Source organism: Saccostrea echinata, unplaced genomic scaffold (assembly GCF_033153115.1).
Source record: "Saccostrea echinata isolate AGI-Se365-2 ecotype Australia unplaced genomic scaffold, CSIRO_AGI_Sech_v1 ptg000015l, whole genome shotgun sequence".
In the NCBI taxonomy this organism is placed as follows: Eukaryota; Metazoa; Mollusca; class Bivalvia; order Ostreida; family Ostreidae; genus Saccostrea; species Saccostrea echinata.
Genome location: NW_026889764.1, coordinates 6,861,300 through 6,884,011, shown reverse-complemented (window position 1 = coordinate 6,884,011; position 22,712 = coordinate 6,861,300). Strand labels below are relative to the sequence as shown.

Here is a 22,712-nt window from a genome sequence, read left to right as displayed (position 1 = left end):
CAACACACAATCCATCAATTAATCAATCAATTAAACAGGCTAATTTTTGGTGGAATATAATAAACAGTAAGCCTCTACAAAAGTTTGAAGTTCATGAAACCAGAACCCAGGGTGGAACTAAGTTGGTTATATATTGGAAATTGAGTATATCTTAGAAAATCTTTCTCCAAGGCATCATGTATGATTATTATACCCCCACCCCTATCCCCCGATTTAGGGGAATATATTGGAATCAGAATTTCCGTTTGTCTGTCTGTACAAAAATGTGAATTGCAGCTTAAAACCAGTCATTAAAACTCAAAGAAATCACCAAGCATTTAAAAATGTTTTAAGGTAGATAGTCCCTACAAATCTAAGAGTCATGCAGTAATCTTATTAAAATGTTGCATCAAGCTTTTTTTCCCATTATATAAAGCTTTGTTACAAATTAAAAAAAATCTTTGTCTTTGGCACCTTTTTCCAGATCAAAGTCTTTTTAATTTAAATAATTTTGGATTCCCATCGTTTTGTCATGAGCATCACTGAGGAGACATAATTTGTCGAAATGCGCATCTGGTGCATTAAAATTGGTACTGTATATGATATATATTTCAACAGAATGACATAGATATGTATTTTTTTGTGCTACGTGCAGAGTCACAGTGTATTACACAGCAGATAGTGTAAATCCATTTGTCCCGTAGGAGTTATGAGTGGACATGCATCCTGTTACAGATTAATTAATGAGTTCAATGTTGGAAGCTATTAGAGAATCTCTGATTAACGTGGTTCGCTCCTGAGCTTTTGAGCAAATTTTTATCTTAACCTATATTTCAGAAATTCTGCATAATGTTTTAATTCTTACAATAAATTTGGATTCTACAATGCCAATTTAGCTATATTCAGTTAAAACTCCATGATTAAATTTTATACTAAAAGCATTAAGTGAGGAACTATATTTTGTGGCGGAAGGTTTTTTAGAAGAAAATGATCATTTTTTCACTTTCGAAGTATTTGTAGTATGCTAAGTTTGGATTCCTATTTTTACATGCAGTCTGCACACATAGTTATTTTGTGCAGTGGACTGTTTTATATTGATCCTAAATTATCTATTAAATAAACTGTCATGAATTCTATCATCATTTTTGATAAATATAGCAAATATATTGTGAACATGAAGAAAAAAATAGCCCTTATTTAAGCTGAAAATTAGCACTGTTTTAGTAATATCTAAAAATTAACATCACACCCCCCCACTTTTGGTGTTCTTTCCTGAATATATACGATACTTTTAACCATTCTTCTTAAATTCAGTAAAATGTCATTATTTTCAAATGATTTTTTGGCTTGTTAAATTCTTAATGCCAGAAAAATGAAAATGTTTGAGTGCAAAAAGGTCAAATAATTGAACATGCGGAGTAATTTGAAAATTTCTTCGTTGTCACAAATTTTAATGTGTCTATTTAAGATGAAATAAGACTGTTTTTGTTCCCATTATTTATTTGAACAAAAATTATTGGAGTAAAAACTTTAAAAATCGATTTATGTGTACATGTAAGACGTATTTACAGTGCAAAAAGGTCAAACTAAATGCTCTGTAGTGCCAAAAGAAGCGCATTGACCCCTATTTTTTGTTTTGATTTTTAATAAAGCTATGTGTATAAGTTCTAAAAATATACTTGATAAAAAATTCTCATTACTTTTGATGGCAGGATCCAACCTCCTTAAGCAGGTTTTATCTATATCTCCTGGAAATTGGGCAGAGAATTAAAGATCTCTTACTCTCTTAATTGCAATTTATAGGCTGTCAAATTAAATAGTACATAGTAACTGGATGACCAGCTTTTTCTTTTTAAAATTCATTTGGTATAAACTTATCAAGATTGATTTGATATTGTATAATATATTTTTTATTCTTTTGAAATTTTTTAAAAAAAAAAAAACAAAAAAAAAAAAAAAACAAAACAAAAAAAACAAAAAAAAAAACAAAAAAAAAACAAAAAAAAAAAATTGCAGAGTGCCCTGTCCCAGAAACATGAGAGATAGTTGCAATTCATTTTTTCATCTTATAAAAACAAAATAATTATTAGTACTGATGATTTATTAAGCTGCGGCTAACTTCACCATATATTAAAAAATATAATGAACAATCAAGTTTTCACTCTAATATTTAAACAAATTGTGAACACCTCTTAGATCCATAAGATAAGTTAATTGGTACCTTTTCTGAAAAACCCAGCGGGGTATATTTGTCCATTTCGGACAGTTTTATCTGTTTGTTACAAATTAAAAAAATCTTTGTTTTCAACAGAATGATGCTACTATGTATTTAATTTGACAGATTAGTTGAGTATGAATTATGATTATGAATAGTTGAGTATGAATTTAGCTGCAGAACTGTAGCGTTATGGTCTTATATTTTAGTCTTTGACCATAACGCTACAGATCCCTTAATGTAAATAACCAGACAGACCACTTAACTCGTTATGCCATCCGACAACAAATTCACAACAAGCGAGCTTTGGTCTGTACAGACGACTATAAAGGATAAGGAAGTGCATATAATATACAGTTAGTTATAGAATATATCTAGAATTAGGGAATGAAAGGTCGCTGATTGAGAAAGTGGCGAAATACATCCCCAAAGTTCGCAGAAAAAAGTGCTTGCGCCGTAAATTGCATATTTGTATTACGGGATCTATAGCGTTATGCTGTTGCACTTGATTTTTTACGTTTAAAAAATGGTTAATTAAAATTATTTTGAATGAAACATTCCAAAATAAATATTCTTTATTATAGAGAAATTATTCTGGTTAAGTTTATGTTTTACAGAAATGAAAAAGGATAAAAATTGTGGAAATTATGAATAAATGTGTGCAGATATACCTTTGTTATATAGTTTAACATTTATCAATGCTGGAATAAATGCATAATTTGTAGCAAAATTCGAGCAAATATAATGTGTTTAATAATTTTTAATTTACTTAAGAAAAAGTATACGTACTATGAGAAAAATACAGTGGTTATATGGTAAAATGTGTGCACATTTTGTAATTTTTTTTTCATACTGGTCTAATATTTTTTATAGTCCGTAGCCTCATATTTCATTGTAGTTTGTGTTCAACAACAAATTAATCATGCTCTTGTTTAATATTTTCACAGTTACCAGTAAATTAAAAAAAAAAACGATAATGAATAGCTTTTGCGCTAACACCAAAAGAAGTTATAGAAGAATGATTGGTGTCTGTTGCCTTGTTGTCACGAATGATGCAGGATACACCTCCTCGGTCGAGAAATGTTGTCTGAAATATAAAAGCCTCTGTTAACTCCTCGGCTTTTACATCTCAGACAACATTTCTCGACCTCGGAGGTTATCCTGCAACATTCCCGATAACGCGGACTTTATTTCTTAAATATTGTACTTTTATGGGTTTTTTTTTCTTATTTCAAATGGTCAATCATGTTTTGTATTTTTTATTTTATGAATTACACCATATGATCATGATAAATTATATACCGATACACCTTTTGAATGACCATCTTGAGCTATATGTATTACATTAAATTGTTATACCCTTATAAATATCTTTATATATATTTATAACAGATAAAATGTCCAACAAATTAAATATTTTTTTCATTGGTCTAACAATTTCATTGCTGACCGGTCTGTCAGTCCAACATAAGAATTGTTAGACCGCATCGTCACTGCTACGTCACAAGTAATTAGTCGTCATTCAATATCGGCGACACGGAAATAGCCAAAGTTTCAAGAGTTACCGCGTATGCTATTTGAAAGATGGCATCTTTGTTGTTGTCATGCATTTTTATTTATAAAGCCAAAATATTAGTTTTAAAGAAATTGTTTAATTATATGAGGAAATCTGTTTAAAGGTTTTAATTCTAGTGTTCTATCTTAAGTGAAGGGTATAACAAAACAGTTATAGACTGGGATTCGGGCAACATATGATTTGTTGGACCTGAAGGTGAAAATGTTGCCCTTGGCCTGCGGCCTTGGGCAACATTTTCACCTTCAGGTCCAACAAATCATATGTTGACCTCATACCCAGTCAATAACTGTATAATATATATATATATTTTTTTTAAATGAAGCAATATAGTCCCTAAGAACCCCCACCCCCCACCCCCAACCCACCCACCCCTTAAAAAATCATGCCTTGATTTAATTACAGCTCCTGTTGTATTTATTCATTATAGTTTAAACATGCACCAATAATGCTTTAATTAGTTGAACTGGAATTTAATTTTACATTGAAAGTACCCAGTGCACTAGAAAACTGATTTTTAAGCATCGTATTATAAATACTCAAAACTAAGCTGTGTGAACTGTTATAGAAAACCAAATAATAAAGAAAATTGCCCAAAATTTAATTATACAATTATATTTTCTTTCAGTTGATTGTCCACAATAGAGATGTTTAACTGTATAGTCAGTAGCCCCAGTGCTTACATGAAATTTATCCCTCTTAGTTGCTAAATTGAAACTCATTCTTGGTCTTTAGATGGTCTTAAATTATATTTTGTTATCAAAACACCAATTACATGTAATTATGAAATGTATTATTTTGTTCTGACAATTTATATTTTACTCGAATTGTGACTTTGTATGAAGTTTTTGTTTTATTCTGTTAAATTTCACAGGATTTTTGTATAAATTGATTTAATGTCCAAAAGAAAGGATTTATTAAACACATGTGAACTCCAAGATGATAAATTTAACAAATATTTACTGATAGAAGCAACTATTTTTTTATATGGTCTCTCAAAAAATAAAAAAAAATACTAAATGTATAGTCCGTAGCCCAAGGTCTCAAAATAGTCAATCAAAAATATCTTAATCAGTTTTTCTCCGAGTATTTATTTTAATAATTAGCAAATAAGTTTGAAATTTTCATACCCATATACAGTATCTTTAGAAAAATTGAAAGTACTTTAATGTATTTTTACTTTAAATGTCCAAATATGAAGAGTAGAAAAACTCTCAAAGATTAACAAATTTACCCATGCCCTTTATATACTGTAACATTTTAATGGATTTTTTTCCCTCAAACAATATTTTGTGAAGAGATTGTATTTGAATTATACTTTTTTGTTCAGTTGAATATGATAAAGATAAATGTTATGCCTGAATATGTATAGTCCGTAGCCCACTTGGGTCTCTGCTTTAGTAGGAGTGAAATCTTTTAACCGCTTGACAGAAATGGATAGAAATTTCAAACAATTTGCCAAAAGGATGTAGTGTTACATAGAACATACATGCACTTGCAATACTATTCATTTGACTTTATTTTTTGGTTAATCTGCAACCAACATGCGCACCTGATCTTGGCCAAGCCGATCAGTAATATGATACATTCCTGTACTAATATAAAGAATTTACAGGATCGTGTATGCGTAACTGTGAGCACGATTTTTACCCAGTAGACGTGAAATCATGTAAATAAGCGTTATTTTTTTTTTCCAAATATTAACACTAGATCATAGGATAAAATTCATTTTGGTAAATGTTTTTAAAATAACTATTTTTGTGGCGTGAAAATGTACTTAGCTTAGATTATCAGTTTAGATGTCATTACTCCTGTCTGTCTTTAAACGCGAGGAAAACATCAAGTTTTGATCCTGACAATGCCATATTGACAATCCTTGCTTTTAAATGTGAAAATTAATGCAAATCTTGGGAAGAGAAAGTTGAATCTTGTTGCTTGTTACGATTAGTTTATGTAACATTTTAGATTTGCATGAAAATATTCCTTTTAAAATTATGAAATGAACACATGCTAATTTACATGCATCTTTTGAATACATTGTAGCTGTTGTGTTTCTGCTTAGTTGTATTCCAAAATAATCTCTAAAGATGTGAGTGATAAAGAAGATAGACAAACAAGCCGAGAAAAAACGTTTTTAGTTCGACAGAAAGAAAAAGATAAATTAAATCTCAATTATAAAACAATTTCTTTTCGGTCATTATATTTAAAAAAAATTCAGTTAGCAATAACGTATACTTTATGTAAAATCTCCACAATTTGCAACAAACTAGGCCTATTATTCGTCTATGAAATGGCATACATGAATACACACCATAGAGGGCATTTTTTTAATGCTATATAACATTTTTTTCTATATCAGTTGGTCTTTGCTCCAATTTTTTTTAAAGATGATACATTTGTACTAGTCATGTTTCGATTAATAAAAACATGAGCCACTATATCTAAAAATACGCATTTATTACAAAGCACTCCTATATTTCCAAGGAAAATTTGAAGTCTATAGGCCTATTTAGTCAAGTGTCATTTAAATGGCGATATTTGCATGAGCTGTGTAGTGTAGTGGTTATCATGTTATTCTTAAAAAAAAATTATGCTCAGGATTTTTATTGACTCCGAGAATACCACATTTTTTTTTAAATCATAGAATGATTTTTGCTAAAAGAATTTTTCCGCAGAAAGTTTTGTTTTGTCATAATATCATAACTTTCAATAATATGAACTTTAATTCATAAATTGAATATGACATCATATTTGAAGCTATAGGCATTTTGCACGCCTTGTTCACCCATCTCCTTAGCATTTGAACAGTTATTAAATTGTGCAGTAAATCCATTCGTATTATATATTCATCATTTCAAGAAGCAAGTTGCAACCGAATGAATAACTGAGATTGTTCAGATGTCCCTTTCCAACCAGATATGAATAATGCTTGTTTATGGTAAAAATAGGTTTAGATCATAAACAGGTCTTAATAGACCCAATAGACAAGACAGATAAGAAAGAATTGCAAAAATCTTCTTTTATGTAAATACCAGTTTTTTGCCAATCAGTGTACCCAACGCCCATTTTTTTTTTATGTGGCGCGGAGGAACTTGAATGAAGCCAAAATTTGTGGAGCAAAGACATATAAAAACAGGCAAATATCTCCTTTTAAATCTCCTTCTCCTTGGGCCATAATAGCTGCAATTAATGAAGAGGTATCACTGTGAATATTTACACTTTCAAAGTTCTTCAATTCAGATAAGATAGAGTAAAAATAGGGATCAAAATTTATTACATTGGAATATAGAGTAAAATCTTGATAAAATCTTCCCTTGAACAAGAGAACAAATATTCGTCAATTTATTATGCAAGCATCTCCATGTAGTGGTATTAAGATTTAAACTGTTCAATTTAGGAACAAACTTGAGTTTGGCTACATGAGATTGCAATCTATGAACACACCTTAACCTATACTTCTAGCTACAGTCGCACCTGCCATTACAACCACGTGTACCCAGCATTCACTCCCTATGAGCGACTTACCCAGTAACTATTGTATTATACAATGTACCTTTATGTTTATTTTATAACTTTCAATTTGCTAAACGTGTTGAAATTGAGAAGCTAGATGTGTTGATACCTGTCTTTATGCATGAAAAGTACTTGCATATCAATTTCACAATTTCTGATTTTGAATGAAGAAAGACTTTTAAAGAATTTTCCAGTAAATTTCCAAGTTTCTATATTTCTACAATTTTCAGCTCCGATTGTAGTCGTACTCTTTCCAAGGGGTCATGTTTTGATTAAATTTGTATCTGCACTTCATGCAATTGCTCTTCATATAAATTTGTTAAATTGTATCCTTGCTCTTCTTAAAAAAATTATGGAAGAATGATTTTTTTTCTATGTTTCTATACAAGTCTAGAACTTCTTATTAGGATAAACTTGTGTATGGGAAAATCTTTTGAAGAAACTCAAATTTCTACTCCATCAACGTTGTAATACTAGTATAATGATCTGACAAAATGTGGCCCCAATAGTCTGTAGAGAAAAAGTTTTACGTCACCAGGGTCAGCCTATTGGTATGGGTTTTCATCTGTCGATATCCGTCATGGGTTTTTTTCGTTAGCTTTTGAAAATTTACTCTCTCTTCTTTGAAATGGCTGTAATATTTTGATCTATTTTGGGTATATAACATGGATAAAGTTTGAAATTTCATATGCAGAGAAGTTGGCTAAAGTCAAAACTCTTATTTACTTCTGGATATCTAGCAGGGAAAATGTTTGCTTGATTATAACAAGCAAGTGATACTCTACCAAAATTATAAATTCATGGCCCTAATGGGTCAATTGTTCAAGCTCCAGAGTGAAATTCAGTTGGCCACATAATTGTAATATCGTAATTCATGGTCCTTGGGTTTAGGGTTCATGCCTAGGATGGGCTAAGTTGAGCATATATTGAAAATACATTACATCTTTAAAATCGCTTTACTCATGAATATCTGGCATGCAAACTGCATGATTACAGTGAGTACACATTCAAACTCCTACTAGAATGGTCTTTTTCATGTTTTCGGGGTCTAGAACCTAGAATTGAATTTGTCGGTCATTATATTTAAATCCCGTTACATCCTTAAACTATTCTTAACTCATGGACACCAAGTAGATATGAGATCTGCTTGATTATTACCGTATAAGCAGAATTTTTAGGAGGATTTAATTTTGGCATTATTAGCGAGGGTTTTGAGATCTAAAATTGAATATCGCTAACAATTTAGTCCACATAGGCTGTTAAAGCTATCTTTGTTGACATTATAGAATCGCTAAAATTACTTCTCACTAAAAACATATACCAATTTTTTGGGATAAATCGCTAAATTTGCGTCTCGCTAAAAATTCCACTTGTACGGTATAAGCAGTTAGTCTTCTGACAATCTTATTAAATTCATGGCCTCCGATACTATGATTAGAGATTTGGGGTTGGCACATGTACATGTATTATAGCTTTATTTTGATAATATATTACATGTACACCCATGAAAATCTTTATTCTCATGGATATATTAGAGCAAACAGTCTTAATGATTACAATCTTGCTCAATCTTTTACCAAAATTGTAAAATTCAAATCCCATTGGTCCAGGATTTATATTCCCGAGCAGGGTTTAACTGGTCATATATATTGAAAATACATTTTTTTTTTAAATGGTGTACTTTTCTCACGGACAACTCGCTTGCAACATGTCTTCATGATTAACAGGAGTTCTTAACCTTTTACCAATATTTTAAAATTCATTACCCGCGGTACGGAGTTAAAAGTCCATGGTTTCGTCAAGTTGGTCATTTATATTGAAAACACATTAAATATTCTGAAAATCTTCTTTACACATGGACATTTAGCAAGAAAACAGTTTGCATGGTTATGATAAGTATTTAGCCATCCTTCGACGCATTTGGATCCAATCTTTGGCATGCACCTTTTCAACTCTTCAAAATCTTTCTTATTTAAATACATGTATTTTGAATTTTCAACGTTTCGGCATGACTGAAGAGACATAATTATGTTTGTCGAAATGCACATCTTGTGCATCAAAGGAACCAAATATGATTTACAAATCACGGAAACTGGATCCAGGGTTCAGGCCCTTTGGACTTTATGAGATTTTTTCAACTGATATAATTCCGCATTTATATCCCAATAAGAATGTTTGAAAAATTATTTATTTTTATACAACCATTCCTCACCATAAACTAAAGCTTTTTGACATCATGGACAACTGTGCTTCCTCAATAAAAATTGAACTCGTAAAGAAGAAAGGCGAACAAGGCAACAAAATATACCTATTGTGCGACAAAAACAAAAGTGAAAAAATATATCTCTATTATGACAAAATTTTCTTTGATATTCAATTTATTTACATACACTTTATGTAAAATTTTCACAATTGGCAACAGTCTCATGAAAATTGAAATTTATTGTCTATGAAATGCATGTAGTATACATATACTAAAGAGGGCAAAAACGACCATTTCTTTATTTTTTGGAAAAGATTATACCCAAAGTATGCGTAAAAACATACATTTTCAGCTAACAAAAACCATGGAACAAAGACCCATTTTACCTAAAAATATGTATGACGTAACATTCGTATCTTTCCTAGAAGTATTTATTCAAGGGTCATATCACAAACATGATTTGTCATACGGTGTTTAGCATAGTGGTTAGCGTGTTTGTCTGTAAGGGAAATGGATACTCAGGTTTTTTATTGTTTGCGTTCGAAACTCAAGAAAACCACTTTTTTTAAAAATCACAGAATGGTTTTTGTCACAAAGAATTTCCGCAGAAAAGTTTTGTTTGTCATAATTCTATACTTTTCAATTATGAGAACTTTAAATACTATTAGTAATTTTACAGATTGATATGATTTTTCTATATTTGAAGCTACATGTATATAGTAACATGTATTTTGCACGCCTTTTTCGCCAATCTCCTTTTCATGATTTATATATCTTGTGATTGGTCATCTACAAAATTTCTTAGTTAACAATCATTCTTATTCTCTGAACTTGATATTTAAAAGACGCTGGTGTTCCTCATTGTATGTAGTATTTGCCAGGTCTTCCAATTATCTGTTGGAAATCCAATAGGCACTAATTGTGTTCCTTTATTAGCTTATATATGTTTACATTCCCATAAAACAGATTTTTTTTTTTGAAAACTTCTACATAACAACGAAAAAAACTCCTTCTGTGACCTTGTGACGATACATATTGTCGTTTTGCACATATTGTAGTCCATCGGTACATATTGTCGCCGGCTGAAAAGTTACACATGTACATATTGTCGCTGGCGACATTATGTGCCTCACCCTCACTGTACATATTGTCGTCGCACATATATTGTTGCTCTAAGATTTCTTTTGTTGTTTTTTGGTAGTTTTGTGAATGTGATTGGTGTGTGAACCACACCGACCTGTCTCATGCTACTCCATGCAGCGTGATTGTGATGGTACATTTTGTCGTCCTGTTCATATTGTCGCCCGCAACATTATGTACATACACATGTACCCTAACTGCGCATATTGTCGTCCATCAAAACATGTCGCATGACAATGCACGGCAATGATCCATATACATGTAAATATGACCAGAGAAACCAAAAACTTCAAAAATGGTCATATACACTTAATTTGATCGCCGAAATATGGTTGAAATATTACCGACTCGGCGTTAAACATAATAATCAATCAATCAATCCATATGAATATGACTAATCATTGCTTTGCTGTTTTTGAGAAGATAATTTCACCATATATTCTTAAGTAAAACTGATCGCCCATTGTGGTTCTTCCCTACTCCTGGGGTCATGATGTGAACAAAATTGATTTCATTTTTGTTTGTTTGTTTGTTGTTATAATGTCACTCTCGAGAATTTTTTCATTCGTAAGTAGACGTCACCACTTGCCGGTGGAGGGCTTCAAATTTAGACTTATACTTGGCACTCAGGGTCATTAAGCAGTGAGGGATCTTTTTCAAGCCAGCACCTCAAAATTGAACTAACGTATGAAGCTTTCACATAAGTATCATCTCTTCTGACCCAATACTTCTTGAAAAAAATGAAAGATTTTTTTTCTAAATATTCTATGAAAAACTTTAATCACCTACTGTAGCCACACCCTTCCCCCGAGGGACATGATCTGAATAAACCTGAATCTACACATCATGATGAAACTTTACATAGGTTTCAACTTTTCTGACACAGTGGTTCTTGAGAAGATTTTTAAAAGATATCACTAAATTTTCACTAATTTGTAACTAGTCTTGAAAGAGGGCATGACCCTTCATTTGAACAAACTTGAATTCCCTTTATCCACGGATGCTTTGTGGCAACTTTGCTTGAAATTGGCCCAGTAGTTCTTGAGAAGAAGCTGAAATTGAGAAAAAATTACAGACAGAGGGACGGTCAGACAAAATGTGATCAGAAAAGCTGACTTGAATTCCAGTTTAGGTGGTCTAGAAATGTCAACCCCTCCACCAATTATATCGGCACATGATTGTATTTAAGAATAACGCAAAAAATAATTTCCAAATAATCATTACTACTGAACAAAAAACAAATAATACATGTATTCAATCTCCAAGTATACATTACAAGAAAAATGAAAAGGTCAGTTTATCAGATATCTTAAGAATAACGGTATTTTGACATATCATAGTGGTGTACATCAATCCTGGACACAATTTTCTTACCAAAACAATTTCTCCCAACAGTATTGCGAGGAATGCTGTCTATCTCCCTTCGTGCTTTTGTGTGTGTGTTTGTCAATCTCTCTTTCCTTTCTCAAGTAAATATTCGTCAAAACAATATATCGACGACAATATATGCCGATCTTGACTGTACATATTGTCGCCGACGACAATATGTGCTGGTGCTTGACTGTACATTTTGTCGTCCATTATGCAGGAGAAAAATAAGGCTCGTCTCGGTACATATTGTCGCCGGCGACAGTAAGTACCGATGGACGACAATATGTGCATTGAGGGTAGGTACATATCGTCGCCGACGACAATATGTACAAAACGACAATATGTACCGTCACAGACCTTCAACTCGACATTAAGATAATTATACTAATCAAAACTTCATACCCGACACTCTATGTATTTCAATACCTTCTGTCATATACGGAAGTACGACACAAAAATTCCATTGAACAATGACAATTTTACCTGAGAAAGGAAAAATCGTGCTGGTGTAATTTTGAACGATTTTTTCTTTGGTTTTGTTTTGGTTTCTTTGAACAATTCTTTCAGCAAAAAACAGAAAATATTTCGAATAAAATGCAGCATGTGTTCGCAGAGGAGCGGGGAAAAGCCATGATACACGTCGGTTTCAGCAAAAAAGAGTGAGTTTCTGCAATTTTCTATGCCCTTATTTCTTTTTTGTTACCATGAGAAGTTTTATTTTTTTATTCTAGGTATGTAGGTAAGCAAAAACAAAAATTCCCAATTTGCTAGGCATTTGCATCGTTACTTTAAAAGTGTCAATGTCATGAATGTGTAGTACCGTAAGTTAAAAGTCGCCAAAAGCTGACTTGAGTCGTCAATAGGCAAGACGTCGGGTAAATACTTATCGTCAAGATACTTTCATGACGATTTTGCATTTGCGAAGCCTCGATTTACAGAAACCGAACATTTATTTGTGGTGACATGGATAATAAGGTTTTACATTAATTTCTTCAATTATTCAATCAATACATCATATTAATAATGAAATGAATCATAATAATTTAATGAAAATTACATACAAATTGTTTTAAAACAACCTTTAGATGCAACCACTAGTAACATTATATAATGCAAGACATCACTGGTACACGTGCGTGTTCACTGGACTTGCGGGTAAGAAGTTTGAACCCCGTTTAAAGTCATTCTACGGTCTTTATAATGACATCGTTACCAAATACAAACTATCACTGGGTCGTACGATGTCTCTTTTGATTCATTACTACCTTACGTAAATCAACAGTTAGGTCTACATCATATTCGCACCAAACTTTACTCTGTCCCTTTGAAACTTTTACATAGTCTTCTTGAAAAGGTGAAGGAAAGTCCATTGTTTGATTCCTCGACACCAGAATATAGGCTCGGATCTGTGATTATGGATATTGCAAATCATAGGCTTTTTTAACCCCCACGTTTTACTGAAGAAGAAGCAGCTAATACAGTGCATTTTTCCTTAAACTTCAATATGCCAACAAAGGAATATAAGTAATATTCTTAATCACAAACAAAAGGGTGCAGTCTTGTATTCCACCATATTTCAAGTTAAAGACTACACCTTGTATTTCCTAAAAATATATATCGACTATTGCTTCCAAACTTTTTAATTACAAGAAAACTTTACAGTGCCTGGATATCGAATATCTGAAACATAATCCTCCATCCTGTTCATGTTCTTCTTCACCCTATAACTATAGTCCTTTTGGACACGTTATTACTGGTGACATAAATATAGTTAATAATGAGGACCTTAGATCATTAATTTTAAAAGGTCCTAAATATAAGGAACCCCGATCCTTCAACTGGCGTCGGAATTTCATAAATATTATGGATTCTGTAGAGGATTAAGCCAGGCGATGGGCCAGACATAAAAAAGAAGACCTTGACACTTTGTCAGAATGGATTAAATATATCAGATGTATGCTAAACTCGCGCATTAAAAGATTGAGGGGCAATATGAGAACCATCTATCCTTTTGTATTCAATAATCCAGAAGTGAAAAAAGAATTAGATAGATTACATGATCAGTACGTACTGGTCCCTGCTGACAAAGCAGGTAACAATATTGTCTTTGTTTGTAAGGCTCATTATATTAAATGTATTTTAGAGGAACTTGCATTTAATTCTACAAGTGGTAATCCAACTTATACTCATAGTTCTCTTTCTAAGGAAGAAATTCTTCAAAATCAAATGTCAGTTTTGAATATTTTTAATATTCCAAACAACCAAAATGAGTTTGAATTACCATATCTATATTGGATTCCATTAAAATCCTTACTAACAAAGATACATAGCGGGTTCCAGTAATGTTCAACCAAGCCTCTTTCTTTACTCCTCACTAAGATATTATCAGTAGTGAATTGGAAACTTCAAGAGTACTGTGCATCAATATATTCGAGAAGTGGTGTAAATCAGATGTGGATACTTAAAAATTCCAAGGAACTTTTGGAAAATTTGAAATCACAAGATTTTACCAAAATCAACAGTTTAAAAACTTACGACTTTTCAACTTTATACACAACCATTCCCCACGATAAATTAAAATCCAGGCTTTTTGATATCATTGACAGCTGCTTTTTCAATAAAAATGGAACTCGTAAATTTACTTATCTTGCATTGGTCATTTGCAAAATTATTTTGTTAAAAACATTCTGATTGTACACACAATTACTCTGAAGTTGACATTAAAAAGATGCTTGAGATTCTGATTGACAACATCTATGTGATTTTGGATACCAGGTCTTCCAACAATCTATTGGAATTCCCATGGGTACCAATTGCGCCCCGTTATTAGCAGACTTTTTTGTATTCATATGAAGCAGAATTTGTCCAAAATCTTATACATGATAAGAAGAAAACACTTGCTGTGGCCTTCCACTCGACATTTAGATACATCGACGACGTATTGTCAATTAACAATTGTTATTTCCATTCTTATGTCGATACAATATATCCCGGTGAGCTTGAGATAAAAGATACTACAGAGTCTGACACATCTGTTTCATATTTGGATATTTCACTTGAAAAAGACGTTAATGGTAATCTAACAACCAAGTTTTATGATAAACGTGATGACTTTAACTTTTCAATCGTCAACTTCCCTTACTTAGGCAGCAATATACCTTTATCACCTGCATACGGTGTTTATATCTCTCAGTTGATTCGATACGCAAGAGCATGCTCTACGTATGCACAATTTCTAAAACGAGATAAATCATTGACAAACAAGTTGATGAAACAAGAATATCAGCAGTCTCGTATAAAGTCATCATTTCGTAAGTTCTATGGTCGATACAATGACCTTGTCAGCAAATACAATTTATCATTGAGTCAAATGCTGATTGACGTTTTTCATACTAATTGTTAGGCCATTATTTACACACTGAATTGTCGACGGATTTTTCTATTTCCCGATCATGACAAGGAGCACACGGCGGTTGTGACCGGTCGGCAGGGGATGCTCACTCCTCAATGGCACCTGATCCCAGTTCTGATGTTTTGGAGGTCCGTGTTTGCTCTGCACCTATTTTGTAATGTTTAATGGACTTTTGAGCTTGAATACTGTTCGTTATCTCCATATATTTCAGTCTGACATGTTTGTTACCAATTGTTTGGTAATTGCTTAGCTAAATTTGACTACGGAGTATTCCGTATTCCTGATCAATACATAGGACTCACGGTTGGTGTGACCAATCAAAAGGGGATGCTTACTCTTGCTAGGCATACTATCCCATTTTTACACTTCGTTATTAAAAATATTCTTCTGTTGTCTTCATTAAACCATTACATTTACTTACGAAGTAAAATATCTTCGGAATCCGTATTTTCCCTTGTTTTGAGAAATTTTAATCATATAGCTGAGCAATATCATATACTTATAGGATAGATAGATGTGCTTTGATAAAGAATTGTGCTTTATTTCTTAATTTATTGATTTTCTTTTCTACCTTCCCTCTCAAAATGTTTCACAGAAGTCAGTTATTAGCCTTCTCTGATCGATATCCTTCTCCTTATTTGGAAAAAAATTATCTTGCTTTAAAGATAGATTTCTCTTTAAAAAAAAATACCGTATAAGTGGAAATTTTAGCGAGACGCAAATTTAGCAATTTATCACAAAAAATGGTCAATATTTTTAGGGAGAAGTAATTTTAGCGATTTTATAATGTAAAGTGAGATAGCTTTAACAAGCAATACGAAATAAAATTTAAGCGATATTCAATTTTAGCGATCTCAGAACCCTCGCTAAAAATGCCAAAATTAAAACCTCGCGAAAAATTCTGCTTAAACGGCAATTTCTAAAAATTGTGTGCCAGAAATTTCAAATATTTGCAGAAGAGAAATGGTAATTCAAAAAAATAATATTAATTCACATCTTAATTATACTCGAGGCAGTATTAAATATTTTGAATAAACTTAAGTATTTCTTGTTTTAAATTTGATCCGATATATAATTGTAGTTCTGTCTTGTTATATTTTCAGCCTTTGATGTTTTCTTAAACACTATTTTTCAAAGAATCTTTTGACAAACTAGATGAATTCAGCTTTTCCTTCGTCAGCTATATTTATGAAGTTATATTCCATCACCTGTATATGGTGTTTATGTCTCCCATCTATTCGATACTCATTAACATAATCTGAGTATGATCCTTTCTAAACCGAAGAATTTTTAAAAATAAAAATACCATCCATACTTAAAATTGTCTTAATTCCACACAACCAGAGATTTTATGCAAGATTTTATACAAAAGACGCACATGGAATGTTTGAAATCCGAGGCAAGCTATTGACAGATAAGTTGATGTTACAGGGATTTCTACAACCTCATTTCAACAGCATTTCGTAGATTCTGTGGTCTTTATCATAATACAACTTATCATAAAGCCGTTTTTTGACTGACATATTTCATACCAATTTTGTAAGGCGTTTTTTATACTAAATTTTATAATGGATTATCCGTCTACTTGATCAATACAAAGGGCTCACGGCGGGTGTGACCGGTAGAGAGGGGAGGCTTACTCCTCCTAGGCCCCTTGATCCCACCTCCAGGAATTCAAGGGGTTCGTGTTTTATGTCCTGATTACAAATTTATATTGTTTGTAGTTTTTTTAAAGATGAATCACCGTTTTATCTTCACCTATTTTATTGAAAGCATACCTTTCCTATATTCGCTGTGATTGATATGATTTACTATTCCGATAAAAAAAGAATAAAAAAAGTCTAAAAAGAATTTAGTAAATTTTGGAGGAAAATGTGTCCTTTTACAATAAAAAATAACTTTTAAGCCTTCAAGTTGATTGTGTTAAAATGTAAAAAAAAAAATTGGAACAAGATTTTGTTTTTTTGCCGAAAAGGATATCTCCCACTATTATATCTCTGAGATTCATTGCATGACCTTAAAAACATTTAAATTAAGAGCAGTATCTTAAGTCAAGATCATTTCACACCTTTTCAGCAGCATAAGAAACAACATAACTCGTGTTTGAAATCATGCAGAACATGGTTTCAAAGTTGTGGTCTGGAAACGATTAACCACTCATTGCTTATTAATCATGACCTATATACTAGTAACTTAATCAAGATCATAAAAGGTCATGGGAAACAACATATAATATACTGATCTTTGTACCAATTCCAATTCAGTGTTAGAGAGTATTGTATAGCACTATATCTTATTTCCTAGTGACTTTGAATGAAGCTTGTTTGAAACAGAGACTGACATGCAAAAAAACCAAATGATATCCTCCCGTTCGGATAGACATATAGTTGTAACTTTCTTTTGGTGTTTGGACATGTCCTAGTATATATAAGAATGAACATGTATATTTTCTCCTTGGGACATGTCGCAAGATTGTCAAATTTGAAGATGTATCATTCATTTATTTGTAGGTTTAATTTCCATCGTATGAAAAAGAAAAAAAAACAGAATGTAAACATAAATTAATTTTATTGAGCAACTCTATATCAATATTAATACAGACAAATTCAAAGATATACATGTATTTGTGTAACACTTAATTAAGTTAAGGAGAAATTTACAATATTTCTGATATGTTTCATAGATATTATATTCTAGAAAAGATACAAAGGAATTTTTGTGTTCATTTTCCCACCCACTCCCCTTGCCTTTTGTTAAACAAGTTATGCCTTTTTCCCATTAAGAAATCGCTATACCGTTTTCCCATTAGGAAATCGCTATAGCGTTTACCTTTGGAATACCTTTTCCCAAGAAATTCTGAATATCGTTTTGTTTTATGATTTCTTTTTCCAAGAAATTCAGAATATTTTTTATCAAGACTTCGCTTCCCGAGGAACTCCGAAAAACGTTTGCCCTGACGTAAGCGTTTGCCAAGAAATTCTGAATACCTCTTTGGAAATCCGCGTTTTCCTAAGAATTCAGAAAATCTTTTACCTAGAAATTCAGAATATTTCTTAATTCTTTGATTTTCCATGTTGTTTTCAGCCGGAATTTGGTTTTTGGGTTCATTAAAATCGTCACCATATTCTTCCACAGGGGAGTGGATGGAATCTGAACAGTTTTCGTCCAAATTGTGTTGTGTTTGAAGTCGATCAGGATCAAAATTTTCGGCATTTTCCTGGAAATCCTCATTGATGTTTACTGGAGACTGAGCTAAAGATTCCTCCCTTGAATTAAGTCTGTTTTCTGACAAGCTTCTTAAAGCAGATTTAAGAAGATTTTCCTTATTGGAATCATCTGAAATAAAAATGAAATGTTGAATTAGCTTGCAAAAAATGTAAATTTATTAAATGTTGGTAACCTTGTGAAGTTTTGCAATGTATCGATGTATATGCACTTGATTTACTTGATAGAAACATTGGTATTTTTTTCTTTGCTTGTTTGGTTCAAATTTGTTTACATATTCATGAATTTTGTATAATCCTCAAGCAAATCCATATCCCTAATTAGCAGAATACTTAACATGTAATTGATCCCCTTCGAATATATTGATAGAAAGATTTATTGTTTATGAAGTAACTATTTCTAATTCTTTTTCCTTTTTATAAATAGTAATGTTTTTATGTTAATGTTTTTATGTTTAAGGTTACCAACGTTTGACAAGTATGACATATAACAGATAAAAACTGTAGAAGTTATCCTGCGTATCAGAATATTTCAATCGAATAAATACGATATATATTTTAAATACGATATATATTTTATTATTTGTGAATATAAAAAAAGTTCGTACGAAATGTACATTTTGAATATTTTTGTGAGAAGATCTGAATACATTTTTCTATACAGTCGCAGGATAGCTTCAATCAATAGATTAATAAATGGTGACGATATAAATAAATAAAACACAAGAAAACTCAGAGCGCTGTCTCTTGTTTTCTACTGTCGCCATTTTGACATGCCAAACCGTTAATTAAGCATCATGCAGTCACATGATTTCAATAAGCATGCCACATGATTTCAATAAGCATGCATTGTATGAAATATTCTTTCATGCACCAAATAATTGATTTATTACGGTTAAAATGTTTTAGCACTCTATCTATCATACATACATATACAAGAAATTGATACGAACTAGCTCTATAAAACTCCATTGATTTGCCTCTAGATGACCCCGCATTCTAAGACCAAAATTGTGTATGAATGAAAAAAAATAATGAAAAAGAGAACAATACCCTCATACAAAATGACATATTATACAAGAGAGGCCTTCGGGCATTGACAGTCACCTGAATATCATGAGTTTCTATTGATATGACCATCCCAGCCTATCTGTAACTCATAACTCATTTGAAATGAATTTTGCAGTAGGTGAGGACTCTCTCTCTCTCTCTCTCTCTCTCTCTCTCTCTCTCTCTCTCTCTCTCTCTCTCTATATATATATATATATATATATATTCATTACCATATTCGTGAAACGTGTTCCTAGATAATTAGGAGTAGCAGAAAATTTTAAATATAAAGGATATTTTAAATATTTTTTACGAATTTAACCCAAATAACTAGTCTGTGCTCTTGGGACATACATTTCATAAATTTGGTAAAGGGCAATTAGCTTAACCTCCACCATCCATAAGGTTTGTTTTCTAAATGTCCAGGAATAATTAAAGTTTTCAAATTATACACTGCAAATATGACCAAATGAGCCCCACAATGATGCCTCAGTACTGGATCCATGGAATGTATATTTCAATAGGTAGATGGCTTAGGTTCATTTTAATCATGCAAAGTTTGCCTGCTGAATAATAACATGTAATGCATTTTCAATACATGTAAATGATATACTTATGTCCAACCTGGAGCCTGAACCTAGGGGAAAAAATTGCCTGATTTTCGTCACACCCTCAGACCCAAAGGAGGCAAAAACCGTTGAATCACTATTTTCTGTTCCCATTTACCCATAAATGCTACCATATATTAAAATTGGTACATGCGTTCAACAGAAGTTGAAATGTACGGAAGTACATTCACCCCCACGACGGAGACAAACAATGTACAAAGAAGGGAGAAAATGAATAGCAACAGGTCATCTGAGAGACTCAGGTGACCTACAAACAACATCCCCACCCAACCCCCTCAAAAGAAAAGGGATGTTGAAAATTGCCATGTAGAAATAACAAAACAATTTCAAAATGAAAGTAGTCACTAAGTTAATTGTTCTCTACATCAAAAGTTATTGAAAGCGTCGGAGAACACCTTTGTTGAGGTTCTACATAAATTAAGTACTTGTGTTAATATACATATTGCCTAGAGTGTGCGTTTTTAATTTCAAATATCCATAACATTTCCAGGCTAAACAATTAAGACAGAGAAAACTCGATCAGAAATGCCTTATGGACACAGTTTAATGAAAGACATTAAATGCATGCCTTTCAACATGCTTATCAGATATTAATAGCAAAATTGTCATGCAATAAGCGGCAAATTAAAACACTACGATTTCTAGAGTTAGAGATAAAAGCTCTCAGGAATCGCCACTGTTGACTGCATATTCTTTTACTTAAATATACATTGTTTTTAATCAAGAAAATAAATTCTACATATGAAGAATGTCCATGCTTTGTAGTAGTGATTTCTTGGAAGTAATCTATTGATAGAGTACATTTAGCATATGGAAATATGTCGCCATTGTGTGGTTTTTATCAATCCTTTGGTTACTTTTCGATCTAATTTAATCCTTATATCTATAGTTTTTCTTTAAAATGATTTCAAGGAAGATTCAGATGGAAAATAATGTTTTTGTTTTTTCAAAGATGATGAAAACCACACCAATGTTATTATGAGATGAAAATTCAAAATGACCCCTTCTATAGGAATGATTGATGACTTTAATCTACGCATGCGCTTCAAACAATCAGCAGCTATAGGGCATATCTTCACAAACTATAAATCTACAGTTTTCTCTTCAAGAATGAAAATTAATAATATTTAAGGACGGATTCTTGTCTGGTTTCTGACTCAATAAAATATTCAAAGTAATTATTGGCTTATTTAACTTATATACTTAGGTGTAAGGGATTTAAAAGATCATATTTTTTCTTTCCTCCTCATAATTGTAATAATTCTAAATAGAAATGGTAAACTGAGATTGAAATCTGACAGGCAATATATTTTTGGCGGAGCGATGGCGTATGAAAATATCTCCTTTTCTGCTTCTCAAAATTGCTACAAGAACAATGAATTTAATTAAAATTTTTAAATAATCAAAGACTTGAAAAAAATTCTATTGTAACTTAAATTAGTAATAATAGACTAGAGGTTTAAAAAATGTCAAATAGATAAGATTTTCCAAACAAACTACAATCTTGTTAGCTTTTGAAAGCTTCTAATCTAAGCAAGATTTGAACAAAAAAATCAATAAAATGTTTTTTTCTCTCTAATTAAACGGTCAAAACTTTTTGTTTTTGTATCATTTAGTATCTTTATACGACTACTTCACCATATGTGAAAATAAGAAAAATTCAAACATAAGAAGCATATAATGAAAACTCATATTCCCTAAAAAATTAAGAAAAATAGAGGAAATTCGGAGTAGTCAATAATTTTATCTATTTCAGTTAGATTATTTATATCAATATGGTAGTATCAGCTGAAAGACCCTATATGGTAACATCTTTTTATGCAAAAAGAAAAACATTTTATCTTTTGAAATAGAAGTAGGCACCACATTATTTGCAACAAAAATATTTTATTCTTAACGTCAAGGAAAACGATAATGACTTTGACCAAACCTTACTTCTAAAATAAAACGGTCAAATTTAATCTAACTGATACCATAACTTAGTGATATTGTCTTCTTGAATCTATGAAAATTTCAATAATTTTTAAATATCGATCAGAAATAAAAGAATCCCTCCTTAAATAAATGCGCTTGCAAAAGATGTTTTGAGACTAAGCTTTTTAAATTGATATACTGAATCTCAGCAGCTGAGCGGATAAATCATTAAAATTAAGAGATAAATTCATATATAATACAGATATGCTGAGAATTTATAAAAATGCTTCAGATGTAATATTATCAAAATGCTATTCATTTTCTCATAAACAAAATTCCTGGATCTGTTTATAAGACGTTAATATATTTTCTTTAATTTCAAGCCTTCTAAGTTTTAAAGCTCAAAACAGTAGATCAGTTTGCAAAGAAGAAATTCAAGGGAAAGGATGCATTGGAGCCGAAAAGGATGTTTGGACGGAAAACCTATTG

General features: G+C 31.7%; 1 protein-coding gene across 2 annotated transcripts in view; it reads right to left on the bottom strand.

Annotated features, from left to right (window-relative positions):
* Nucleotides 1-17,957: 17,957 nt before the first annotated feature.
* The window catches only part of LOC133187802 (protein PRQFV-amide-like), a 32,323-nt gene continuing 27,568 nt past the window's right edge, over nucleotides 17,958-22,712 (bottom strand). Inside the window, exon 4 of one of the 2 annotated variants that reach the window (XM_061323202.1) lies at nucleotides 17,958-18,742. In XM_061323202.1, coding sequence (XP_061179186.1) covers nucleotides 18,129-18,742 — 614 coding nt within the window. In that variant the 3' untranslated portion in view covers nucleotides 17,958-18,128. The remainder of the gene's footprint in view (nucleotides 18,743-22,712) is intronic. The other variant, XM_061323203.1, reaches the window with a different exon arrangement.